At 41.2% G+C, this 14436-nt stretch overlaps 1 protein-coding gene across 1 annotated transcript in view; it reads right to left on the reverse strand.

Annotated features, from left to right (window-relative positions):
• The window catches only part of LOC133540224 (serine/threonine-protein phosphatase 6 regulatory ankyrin repeat subunit A), a 75481-nt gene extending 63419 nt beyond the window's left edge, over positions 1 to 12062 (reverse strand). The window contains exons 1-2 of the mRNA XM_061882808.1: positions 11686 to 12062; positions 1716 to 1799 (exon numbers count right to left, since the gene is read on the reverse strand). Coding sequence (XP_061738792.1) covers positions 1716 to 1799; positions 11686 to 11844 — 243 coding nt within the window. The 5' untranslated portion in view covers positions 11845 to 12062. The remainder of the gene's footprint in view (positions 1 to 1715; positions 1800 to 11685) is intronic.
• Between the last annotated feature and the right edge of the window lie 2374 nt (positions 12063 to 14436).

The raw sequence follows: 14436 nt of genomic DNA on the forward strand, positions 1-14436 counted from the left end.
TACAAATGATTTGTGCATGATTGGATTTTTCCCGGAGAGGCCCTTTGTGTAAAATGTGTGGACTCTTGAGTCAATAGATGGATAGAAGCTGCTCGCTGTGACTCAGTAGATGTCAATAGATGCTCACTGTGAGTCAGTAGATGTCAATAGATGCTCACTGTGACTCAGTAGATGTCAATAGATGCTCACTGTGAGTCAGTAGATGTCAATAGATGGATAGAAGCTGCTCACTGTGACTCAGTAGATGTCAATAGATGCTCACTGTGACTCAGTAGATGTCAATAGATGCTCACTGTGAGTCAGTAGATGTCAATAGATGGATAGAAGCTGCTCACTGTGAGTCAGTAGATGTCAATAGATGCTCACTGTGAGTCAGTAGATGTCAATAGATGCTCACTGTGACTCAGTAGATGTCAATAGATGGATAGAAGCTGCTCACTGTGAGTCAGTAGATGTCAATAGATGCTCACTGTGACTCAGTAGATGTCAATAGATGCTCACTGTGAGTCAGTAGATGTCAATAGATGCTCACTGTGACTCAGTAGATGTCAATAGATGCTCACTGTGACTCAGTAGATGTCAATAGATGGATAGAAGCTGCTCACTGTGAGTCAGTAGATGTCAATAGATGCTCACTGTGAGTCAGTAGATGTCAATAGATGGAAAGATATATAGCAAGCTGCTCACTGTGAGTCAGTAGATGTCAATAGATGCTCACTGTGAGTCAGTAGATGTCAATAGATGCTCACTGTGACTCAGTAGATGTCAATAGATGCTCACTGTGAGTCAGTAGATGTCAATAGATGGATAGAAGCTGCTCACTGTGAGTCAGTAGATGTCAATAGATGCTCACTGTGAGTCAGTAGATGTCAATAGATGCTCACTGTGACTCAGTAGATGTCAATAGATGGATAGAAGCTGCTCACTGTGAGTCAGTAGATGTCAATAGATGCTCACTGTGACTCAGTAGATGTCAATAGATGCTCACTGTGAGTCAGTAGATGTCAATAGATGCTCACTGTGACTCAGTAGATGTCAATAGATGCTCACTGTGACTCAGTAGATGTCAATAGATGGATAGAAGCTGCTCACTGTGAGTCAGTAGATGTCAATAGATGCTCACTGTGAGTCAGTAGATGTCAATAGATGGAAAGATATATAGCAAGCTGCTCACTGTGAGTCAGTAGATGTCAATAGATGCTCACTGTGAGTCAGTAGATGTCAATAGATGCTCACTGTGACTCAGTAGATGTCAATAGATGGATAGAAGCTGCTCACTGTGAGTCAGTAGATGTCAATAGATGCTCACTGTGACTCAGTAGATGTCAATAGATGCTCACTGTGAGTCAGTAGATGTCAATAGATGCTCACTGTGACTCAGTAGATGTCAATAGATGCTCACTGTGACTCAGTAGATGTCAATAGATGGATAGAAGCTGCTCACTGTGACTCAGTAGATGTCAATAGATGCTCACTGTGAGTCAGTAGATGTCAATAGATGGAAAGATATATAGCAAGCTGCTCACTGTGAGTCAGTAGATGTCAATAGATGCTCACTGTGAGTCAGTAGATGTCAATAGATGGAAAGATATATAGCAAGCTGCTCACTGTGAGTCAGGCTCCTTGTTTTGTAAAGTGTTGTGTATCTGCAATGCTTCTACTAATACTTAAGAGTGTGACATCATCAGAAGGAACCTAAGTAGTCCATGACTCACCTGAATGTTTACATCTTCTTTCTTGAATATGAGCGCCCGGACCTCATCTGGATCCACATTGAAGACGGCTCTGAGCAAGGACGGCTGCAAGCACAGACAGACACATGATTTGCAAACCTGAGTGTCAAATAGCAGCTGCTGCTGGTTGTTGTTGTTGTTGTGCAGGCCACTTTTGTTTATGAGGCAGCAGCTGCAGCACACACAAGTAAGCACAGCGTCCTCTTCCGTAAAAGCGGACAGACAGCTTGAAACTGTGCTCTGCTGCCACGTGGGCATGGAGGGCATCTTGACTTCACAAGGTGGCGTGCTGCCTGACTCTCTGTCAACACGTTACAACTAAACAGGACAACACACTTTCCTCACAAGGAGAAAAGGCTAAAAGCTAGGAGGTTATCAGCGGTCCATTTATGGCTGTGAACATGTGTAGTTTAATGAGGGAATGACGCCACCTGAAAAATGAATGGATTGTGTCAAGGTTTAGTGCGGAGCAACATCAATAAAATATGCTGTTGGGGGGGAGGGGGGATACATTGGAGATGATGGTTGTACATGAAGCTCATTTCCTCAAATAGTAGCCTCCGCTCTAATAAACTTCAACAAATAAACACCTGGCCTCTAGAAATAGGACAATTATAAGAGGTGCACAATAATTATCGGGACAATATTAGGGAATCAAGATGTCACACCGATAAATCAGATAACAGTAAACATAGCTCCAATTAGGGATGGGTGATATATGGAATATACTCGATACATCGCAGGTTTGTCTCTGCGATATAGAAAATGACTACATGGTGATATTGGAGTATGAGTTCTCACGCAGTTGCTTTTAGCTGCGGGCATTAAACTACAGGCTCTTCTCGCTCTTTCTTGTCTCTCCTTCTCAGAGAGACTTAAAACAAGCGCACCTTCTTACATACGTCACATACGTATACGCCCTCGCGGAGCAGAGAGGTAGCAGCATGTGTAACATTAGCTGTGGTGCTAACAGAGTGCTAATACAAGAGAAAGAAGGTGTGACTCTGGTAACAAATGAAGGAAGACTTAATTCCCATGAAAAACTGCAGGGATTCCATCGTCTGGCGGTGGTTTGGCTTCAAGCGGGAAGATGTCGAACATACGATTGTAAATTTGTCAAGTGTGGGGCAAAAGTGTACAAAAAGTAGCAGCACTACTAATGGGGCGGCATGGCGTAGTGGGTAGAGCGGCCGTGCCAGAAACCTGAGGTTGCAGGTTCGCTTCCCACCTATTGACATCCAAATGGCTGCCATTGTGTCCTTGGGCAGGACACTTCACCCTTTGCCCCCGGTGCCGCTCACACTGGTGAATGAATGATGAATGAATGACAGGTGGTGGTCGGAGGGGCCGTAGGCGCAAACTGGCAGCCACGCTTCCGTCAGTCTACCCCAGGGCAGCTGTGGCTACTGATGTAGCTTACCACCACCATCGTGTGAATGAATGATGGCTTCCCACTTTTCTGTCAGCGCTTTGAGTGTCTGACAATAGAAAAGCGCGATATAAATCTAATCCATTATTATTATTAATGTAGCATCATTTGAAAAGTCACCCGCTAGAGAATGAAGAGTGCTTGAAACTCTGCATGTCAACATCTCCGGAAGGTGCCACACCAACAAAATGCCGAAGCAACCATTTCCATATATATATATATATAAATACACATATATATACAAATACATACATACATACCGTATTTTCTGCACTATAAGGCGCACCTAAAAACCTCAAATCCCCCGTAGAAAAAGAAGTGCGCTTCTTCTTCTTCTACAGCCGCCGACCTTATTTTCCCCCGTAGAAGAAGAAGTGCACGGTGCATGCTGGGATATATGACTGCGGGAGGCATGCCGTTTCTGGGTGTTTATGTAAAGAGCCCAAAATGGCTCCTATTGAGAGACACGCAAAATAAACATGTAAAGCTCACTTTATTAAGTTATTCCTCATCCTCGGATCCCTCGAATTCTTCTTCTTCAGTGTTGGAATTAAACATGCCAGAAGAGGTCTCGCAAAGCAGCAGCCTACCTTATTTTCCCCCGTAGAAGAAGAAGTGCGCCTACACGAACTCCATGGTGTTCAGGGATGAATAGTCTCTCCTATTGCTATTGTACTATTTTTTCAGCAATAGTTACATGAATCATTAGTAATGTAGCAGCCTAGTTTTGAATGGCAGGGTCCCTGCTATCTCATGTTGATACAAATATAACATTTACATAATAAAAATCAACTAACTACAGGCTTCCCAAATGCTGTAATAAATTGAGCATGATGAGTTGACTTGAAACTGTTTAATGTTGCACTTTTTATATGTAGAAGAAAAGTTTTGTCATTTTATTTATTCTGAGCAACAAGTTGAGGCAGTTTAATGTGGATTAATGTGGGCAGAATTATTATAGTGTTCTCAATGTTAAAAGGATAAAACCATCGTTTACAAATTTGGTAAATAAATAACCAAAAATGTATATTTTGTTGTTTTCTTACTGTACCGAAAATGAACTGAACCGTGACCTCTAAACCGAGGTAAGTACCGAATTGAAATTTTTGTGTACCGTTACACCCCTAATATATATATATATATATATATATATATATATATATATATATATATATATATATATATATATATATATATGTCTTGATTGGATTATCCGGAGAATAGTGCTCGATACCGTGGTAGAGCGCAATATGTAGGTGTGGGAAAAAATCACAAGACTACTTCATCTCTACAGAAGTGTTTCATGAGGGGTTCCCTCAATCATCAGGAGATTTTTTTTTTTTTTTTTTTTTTTTTTTTTTTTTTTTTCTCCTGATGATTGAGGGAACCCCTCATGAAACAGTTCTGTAGAGATGAAGTAGTCTTGTGATTTTTTCCCACACCTACATATATATATATATATATATATATATATACATATATATATATATATATATATATACATATATACACACAGTGTTTTTCAGACTATAAGTCGCAGTTTTTTTTCATAGTTTGGCCGGGGGTGCGACTTATACTCAGGAGCGACTTATGTGTGAAATCATTAACACATTACCGTAAAATACCAAATAATATTATTTATCTCATTGACGTAAGAGACTAGACGTTTAAGATTTCATGGGATTTATGGATTAGGAGTGAGAGATAGTTTGGTAAAGGTATAGCATGTTCTATATGTTCTAGTTATTTGAATGACTCTTACCATAATATCAATCAATCAATCAATGTTTACTTATATAGCCCTAAATCCCTAATGTCTCAAAGGGCTGCACAAACCACTACGACATCCTCAGTAGGCCCACATAAGGGCAAGGAAAACTCACATCCAGTGGGACGTCGGTGACAATGATGACTATGAGAACCTTGGAGAGGAGGAAAGCAATGGATGTGGAGCGGGTCCAACATGATACTGTGAAAGTTCAATCCATAATGGATCCAACACAGTCGCGAGAGTCCAGTCCAAAGCGGATCCAACACAGCAGTGAGAGTCCCGTTCACAGCGGAGCCAGCAGGAAACCATCCCAAGCGGAGGCGGATCAGCAGCGCAGAGATGTCCCCAGCGGATACACAGGCAAGCAGTACATGGCCACCGGATCGGACCGGACCCCCTCCACAAAGGAGAGTGGGATATAGAATAAAAAGAAAAGAAACGGCAGATCAACTGGTCTAAAAAGGGAGTCTATTTAAAGGATAGAGTATACAAATGAGTTTTAAGGTGAGACTTAAATGCTTCTACTGAGGTGGCATCTCGAACTGTTACCGGGAGGGCATTCCAGAGTACTGGAGCCCGAAATGAAAACGCTCTATAGCCCGCAGACTTTTTTTGGGCTTTGGGAATCACTAATAAGCCGGAGTCCTTTGAAGGCAGATTTCTTGCCGGGACATATGGTACAATACAATCGGCAAGATAGGATGGAGCTAGACCGTGTAGTATTTTATACGTAAGTAGTAAAACCTTAAAGTCACATCTTAAGTGCACAGGAAGCCAGTGCAGGTGAGCCAGTACAGGTATATATGTATGTATATATGTATATAAAGGTATATACAGTATAGGTATATATGTATGTATATATGTATATAAAGGTATATACAGTATAGGTATATATGTATATATATATGTATATAAAGGTATATACAGTATAGGTATATATGTATGTATATATGTATATAAAGGTATATACAGTATATATGTATGTATATATGTATATAAAGGTATATACAGTACAGGCGTAATATGATCAAACTTTCTTGTTCTTGTCAAAAGTCTAGCAGCCGCATTTTGTACCAACTGTAATCTTTTAATGCTAGACATGGGGAGACCCCAAAATAATACGTTACAGTAATCGAGACGAGACGTAACAAACGCATGGATAATGATCTCAGCGTCTTTAGTGGAGCTTAACATAGCAGTTGCTTATTTATGCCTCATATAACCTACACTTATTCAGCCTGTTCTTCACGATTCTTTATTTATTTTATATTGCCTTTCAAATGTCTATTCTTGCTGTTAAATTTCCCCCAAAAATGCGACTTATACTTGCGACGTTTATATGTTTTTTTCCTTCTTTATTATGCATTTTCGGCCGGTGCGACGTCTCCTCTGGAGCGACTTATACACGGAAAAATACGGTAGCTCCGTTGTTAGATGACGTTTGCTAGCATTTATTTAGGAGTTAGAAAACATAACTAAAAGAAAAACATGTATGTGTGTAATATTGTATTAAATAAGGATTGTGAATGACAGGCAGAATTCCCTTTCAGGGTTGGGAACTCAGCCCATTTACACAAACGCTGTAAAAAGTGACCTTAATTGACTTGAATATATTTTCCTGGCTAAGAATAAAAAGAAAAGCATGTTTGTCTCAGTTAAGACGACAAGCGGGACTAAGTCAGTGAGGATACATCCGGTCACAAGAGACGTGCGTCCTCTCCATGACTGATCCTTATTCTTCTAGTCCTCATACTAAGGAGGCACTTTCACATCAATTCTATCTTCTGTCAGCTGAAAAGCAGCACGGCGGCGTTTCAGTGCTGGGTTTGGAGCTACAAAAGCTCGGGCTTTACTGATAATCTGCATTTGTCCTTTTCATTAAAACGGCTGCTAAAATTAGCAGGAGGGAAGTATGCAGTATTTTTATACAATAGAGCAGGGACGCTCACACTTTTTCTGCAGGCGAGCTACTTTTCAATTGACCAAGTCGAGGACATCTACCTCATTCCTATTTATAATTTATATTTATTTATTTCTGAAAGAGACATTTTTGTTAACAAGTTAATGGTGTTTAATGATAATACAAGCATGTTTAACACACATAGATTCCTTTCTTTCATGAAGACAAGAATATAAGTTGGTGTATTTGACTTGCATTGATTGGAATTAGACAGTGGTGCTGATAACGTCCGCATTTTCAAATGGAGGAAAAAAAAAGTCCTCCTTTCTGTCCAATACCACATGAAAGTGGTTGGATTTGGCATCTCATTTGTCCAACTTGCATACTCCTTTTTAAACACTTTGTTATGAGAGTAGCATATGTGTGTGGCCCTTTAATGTCTGGCAGCAGGTGAGTGACGTCAGTGAGTGTGCGGGTGGGCAAGCAAGTGAGTGTGCGGTCGCTGAGGGCGGGGGAGAAATACATTGGCATCAAACTCCGTAGCTTGCTAGCTTTCTGAGACTCTTATTTTGTTAGCACAGGCAGGATGAAACAGGTCTTTTATGGTGAAGACAGGAAGTGTGCAGTCGCTCTTTAGACTTTTGACAGTAGGTACGGAGTCTCTAGAAATAAAATGTGTTTCTCTGCGTCCGCCCTGTTAGTGATTTGTTTCTTAAATATGAGCTTGCAGCAGCCAGCGTCATCTCACAAGATCCTCGGGTGCCGAGAATGTCAAACAACTGACGAAAGTGAAGTCTTGCTATGATTGATGATTGCTCATTTTTATGTACATTTTTTAATGCCTGGCTTGAGATGGACTGACACACCCTCCGAGATGGACCAGTCGTAATGGGCACCCCTGCACTACAGCATGTGTGAATATAGGGAACTATTCTCAGCTTTTAGCTATGTGCCAGGTGGAGGCTTGTTACTGTACTATACTGTACTATACTGTACTATACCGCCATGCTAATGAATCATATTCTTTACGTCGTGACTTTGCTGGTTTTAGGAGCAGAGGAGCATGTTCGGCAGCGCACACACACAGAGTACTGACAAGCAGACACAGTGTGTAGACAAAAAAGGGAGAATGGACGCACTTTGGCTTAAAAAGTAAAAATAAAGGTGAAGTTGTAACACTGAAACACCCTCAGGAAGAACTGCTTTAAGACAAGGCTGGCCCACTTAGTGGCTAAAGTCCATCCACAGGGTTTTAGCTACTTCTAAATCACTAATCCCGGCCTCCATGGCAACAAATAAAGTAAGTTTCTTACAAGTATTATTATCACTGCAGGACGAGGAATAGCTAAACATGCTTCACTACACAATAGCTCACCAGCGTCACAATGTAAACAAACGCCATGGGTGGATCTACACCTGACATCCACTGTAATGATACCAAGTACAATGTAGTCGATACTACTATGATTACATCAATATTTGATATTTTATCCTGTTTTTAAAACTCATATTATGTTCATAAACACAGGAAATACGTCCCTCGTCTTTGAATATGACCAATGTATGATCCTGGAACTACTTGGTATCAGCATGATCCATACCTAAATGTGTGGTATCATCCAAAACTAATGTCAAGTATCAAAGAAGAGAAGAATAAGTGATTATTACATTTGAACAGAAGTGTAGATAGAACATGTTAAAAGAGAATATAAACAGATGTTAACAAGTGGATTAATAATCCATTTTTACAGTTTGTCCTTCATAATGTGTATAAAACAATAGTTGTATAAAGTACACAATATGTTACTGCAGACTAATTAGGAGTCTTTGTTTGTTTACTTACTACTAAAAGACAAGTTCTTTAGTATGTTCAACATTTTACTTAAGTACAAACTTGCAATAATAAACATATTTTTAATGTACTTTAAGATTTTCTGTTGAAAAAAGGCCAATATTGCAATTTTTTGTGGTCTCCTTTATTTAGAAAATTACCAAAAAGTATCAGAATAATTTATCATAATTTATAAATAATAATACACTAGAGAAGCAACTATTTTGTGGTGCCTTTTATGTAGAAAACTTTTATAGATGTATGCATACTAGTTCTAGCTATTGGGCTGTTCTAGTTTTTATTACCTTTTTATTATTGTTATTCTTTTTTAATAGCACTTTGAGGTTGTTTGCTCAATGTAAAGTGCTTTTTACAAATAAAATCTATTATTATTATTATCGAAAAACAGTTTGGTACCAGCACCAAAATATTGGTATCGAGACAACCCTAGTGCAGTGTTTTTCAACCACTGTGCCGCGGCACACAGGTGTGGCATGGCGTACAGTCTGGTGCGCCTTGAGAGATTATGTCATTTCAGCTAATTGGGTTTAAAATTGTTACATTTTAAGTCTACTTTCTACTCCTTTTTCTACCTTTGTGTGCACGATCCTTTCAATCATTTGAAACTGAGATACTGTGTGGAAAATGTTCCCCCGTGGATCATTAAAGTTTTTCTAAGTCTAAAATTATTTTTTGCAAACCAGTAATTATAATCCGCAAACAATATGTTGTTGTTGAGTGCCATTGCAATCTAGAGCTCGTCAGACTAAACACGTTATAGTCTTCCATAGCATATTTAAAAAATATGCAACCGACAGCGGGAGGCAGAGTGCAGGTAAAAAGGTAACTAAAAAAAGGTATCCAAAATTAAACAAAAGGTGAATGCTCCTAAGAAGAGGCTTCTGGAAGGCAATGCAGAACGAAACTAAAACTGAACTGGCTACAAAGTAAACAAAGACAGAATGCTGGACGACAGCAAAGACTTACAGCGAGTGGAACTGAGACGCCGCCCACTTCCGTACATGACAAACAACAATGTCCCCACAAAGAAGGACAGCGTCCACACAACTAAAACAGTCTTAATTGCCAAAACAAAGCAGGTGAGGGGAATAGTGTTGAAAGGCATGAAGCTGCTACAGAGAAACACCAACAAAACAGGAAGGGCCACCAAAATAAAAGCGCAAGACAGGAAATTAAGCACTACACACTGGAAAACAACAACAAACTCTAAATAAGGCACGACAACCTGGTCAAGTTTCATTTTTTAACCTTGTCTGCTGGTGGTGTGCCTTTGTATTCTTTTTACTAACCTGTTTCTAGAAGAGTTGGGAAATGGTGTTAGATGTAAATATAAACAGAATACAATGATTTGCAAATCCTTTTCAAGCCATATTCAGTTGAATATGCTACAAAGACAACATATTTCATGTTCAAATAATCATTAAATTTTGAATTTGATGCCAGCAACACGTGACAAAGAAGTTGGGAAAGGTGGCAATAAATACTGATAAGGTTGAGGAATGCTCATGAAACACTTATTTGGAACATCCCACAGGTGTGCAGGCTAATTGGGAACAGGTGGGTGCCATGATTGGCTATAAAAACAGCTTCCCATAAAATGTTCAGTCTTTCACAAGAAAGGATGGGGCGAGGTACACCCCTTTGTCCACAACTGTGTGAGCAAATAGTCAAACAGTTTAAGAACAACCTTTCTCAAAGTGACATTGCAAGAAATTGAGGGATTTCAACATCTACGCTCCATAATATCATCAAAAGGTTCAGAGAATCTGGAGAAATCACTCCACATAAGCAGCATGGCCGGAAACCAACATTGAATGACCGTGACCTTCCATCCCTCAGACGGCAATGTATCAAAAACAGACATCAATCTCTAAAGGATATCACCACATGGGCTCAGGAACACTTCATAAAACCACTGTCACTAAATACAGTTGGTCGCTACATCTGTAAGTGCAAGTTAAAGCTCTACTATGCAAAGACAAGCCATTTATCAACAACATCCAGAAACGCCGCCGGCTTCTCTGGGCCCGAGATCATCTAAGATGGACTGATGCAAAGTGGAAAAGTGTTCTGTGGTCTGACGAGCCCACATTTCAAATTGTTTTAGGAAATATTCGACATCGTGTCATCCGGACCAAAGGGGAAGTGAACCATCCAGACTGTTATCTATGCAAAGTGTAAAAGCCAGCATGTGTGATGGTATGGGGGTGCATTAGTGCCCAAGGCATGGGTAACTTACACATCTGTGAAGGCACCATTAATGCTGACAGGTACATACAGGTTTTGGAACAACATATGCTGCCATCTAAACGCTGTCTTTTTCATGGACGCCCCTGCTTATTTCAGCAAGACAATGCCAAGCCACATTCAGCACGTGTTACAACAGTGTGGCTTTGCAAAAAAAGAGTGCGGGTACTTTCCTGGCCCGCCTGCAGTCCAGACCTGTCTCCCATGGAAAATGTGTGGCGCATTATGAAGTGTAAAATAGGACAGCGGAGACCCCGGACTGTTGAAGGACTGAAGCTCTACATAAAACAAGAATGGGAAAGAATTCCACTTTCAAAGCTTCAACAATTAGTTTCCTCAGTTCCCAAACCTTTATTGAGTGTTGTTAAAAGAAAAGGTGATGTAACACAGTGGTGAACATGCCCTTTCCCAACTACTTTGGCACGTGTTGCAGCCATGAAATTCTAAGTCAATTACTTGCAAAAAATAAAACAAAGTTTATGAGTTTGAACATGAAATATGTTGTCTTTGTAGCATATTCAACTGAATATGGCTTGAAAAGGATTTACAAATCATTGTATTCTGTTTATATTTACATCTAACACCATTTCCCAACTCATATGAAACAGGGTTTGTGTGTGAAAGGAACTATTCTCAGCTTTTAGGAAAGTGCCAGCTGTGACAAATGAGGAAAATGTGAAATGTTTTCTTTAACACAAGCATGTAAGAATTTCAAAAATGAAAGTCCACTGGCAGGGAAGGTGTCTCACTGACCTTGTCCTCCAGAGCAGCAGCAGCCCTCCTGGGGCCATGATGGGATTCAGGGTCTGGGGTGGACTTGGGCCGAGCAGGTGGGGGTGCAAAGGTGGTCTGGTCCTCCTCCACCTCCTCCAGCACCACGATACAAACACGGCTGGCCCGCTCTGACCGCATCAGGAAGCAGCAAACCCCGACAGAAGTGCCCTCCTACATGTCTGCCTGGTGGAGAGACACCTCCACCCTGCCTCGGACACAACCCCCTGGCGCCCCCGTCTCAAAACCTACGGAGCTCTGCAGCACGCGTCCTCTCCTCCGGGCTGTAAACAGACGGCAGGGACTTCCTCTGCGCAGTGTTGTCGGCAGGCAGCATGCGGCAGAATGTCGGCGCTGGCAGGAGCTCACGTCACGCACGCACACTCGGGGGGTGGGGGGGGGTAGGAACGCAGCCTGTGGACAAGAGGGGGCGTGCGTGGTGGACACGGGGTGCAAGTCTTCAGGCAGACTGCTGAAGCCAGCTCTTGGGGGGCCAGGGGGAGGAAGGGGAATAATTGTGCTCACTTAGCTAAAAGTCTACAACAGATTGTATTCACATCTACACTTTCAAGCATCCCCACTGTGCTGCAACCTACTAGTTGAGATAAATAAACGTTGCAGGAACACACCATCCTTATGTTTGTGAGCTCCTGTCTCCTCTTCTGTGGGACACTGGCACACACATCTCCCCTCATTGTCAAAGTGGAACAAAACCACCTTTATGCCAGGGCAGCTAACAAGAACAGTCTGTGCCTCTGTCACTTTGCCAAACTCAAACACACACACACACACACACACACACACACACACACACACACACACACACGCTCAAACACACACATCCTCAAACACACACACACTCAAACACACACACACACACTCAAACACACACATCCTCAAACACACACACACACACTCAAACACACACATCCTCAAACACACACACACACACTCAAACACACATATCCTCACACACACACACACTCAAACACACATCCTCAAACACACACACACACACTCAAACACACATATCCTCAAACACACACACACACTCAAACACACACATCCTCAAACACACATATCCTCAAACACACACACATCCTCTAACACACACACACACTCAAACACACACATCCTCAAACACACACACACACACTCAAACACACACACTCAACACACACACACACACACACACACACACACACTCAAACACACACATCTTCAAACATACACACACTCAAACACACATCCTCAAACACACACACACACACTCAAACACACACATCCTCAAACACACACACACTCAAACACACACACACACACACACTCAAACACACACATCCTCAAACACACACACACACTCAAACATACACATCCTCAAACACACACATCCTCAAACACACACACATCCTCGAACACACACACACACTCAAACACACACATCCTCAAACACACACACACACACACATCTTCAAACATACACACACTCAAACACACATCCTCAAACACACACACACACACTCAAACACACACATCCTCAAACACACACACACACTCAAACACACACACACACACTCAAACACACATATCCTCAAACACACACACACACTCAAACACACACATCCTCAAACACACATATCCTCAAACACACACACATCCTCGAACACACACACACACTCAAACACACACATCCTCAAACACACACACACACACTCAAACACACACACACTCAACACACACACACTCAACACACACACACTCAACACACACACACACTCAAACACACACACATCTTCAAACATACACACACTCAAACACACACACATCTTCAAACATACACACACTCAAACACACACACACTCAAACACACATCCTCAAACACACATCCTCAAACACACACACACTCAAACACATACATCCTCAAACACACACACACTCAAACACATACATCCTCAAACACACACACACTCAAACACATACATCCTCAAACACACACACACACACACTCAAACACATACATCCTCACACACACACACACACACACACACACATCCTCAAAGTGCCAAACCGCACAATTCCATTAACAGGAGTGAGGGCAAATGAAACAAGATAAAAATAAAAAATAAAAATAAAGAATACAATAGATTTGTCATGCAAAATGGTCTCCCCGGCAACCGGTTGTGAAATCAATAATAAAGTAACATCAATTAACAAACTTTGTTGGGGAAGTAGTGACATGAACATCAGTGTTTGTGACCCAAACCATCACAGTACAGATGTAATGTTAAATGATAACCACAGTAAAACTCCCAAAGTTTAGAACATCAGGTAGCGCAGGACATTAGCAATATTGTTATTAGAAGCGCTAAAGCTGAGGAACTACTTTTAACAAGGTAACTAGTTTATGGAGCTTTTGACAAATTGAATCTGCTGCATCATCTCAGAGTAGAGCGGGGTGATATATGGAATATACTCGATATATCGCGGGTTTGTCTCTGCAATATAGAAAATGACTACATGGTGATATTGGAGTATGAGTTCTCACACAGTTGCTTTTAGCTGCGGGCATTAAACTACAGGCTCTTCTCGCTCTTTCTTGTCTCTCCTTCTCACAGAGACGTAAACAAGCGCACCTTCTTACATACGTCACATACGTGTACATCCTCCATAGCAGAGAGGTAGCAGCATGTGTAACATTAGCTGTGGTGCTAACAGAGTGCTAATATGAGAGAA

Source organism: Nerophis ophidion, linkage group LG21, assembly GCF_033978795.1.
Source record: "Nerophis ophidion isolate RoL-2023_Sa linkage group LG21, RoL_Noph_v1.0, whole genome shotgun sequence".
Classification (NCBI taxonomy): domain Eukaryota; kingdom Metazoa; phylum Chordata; class Actinopteri; order Syngnathiformes; family Syngnathidae; genus Nerophis; species Nerophis ophidion.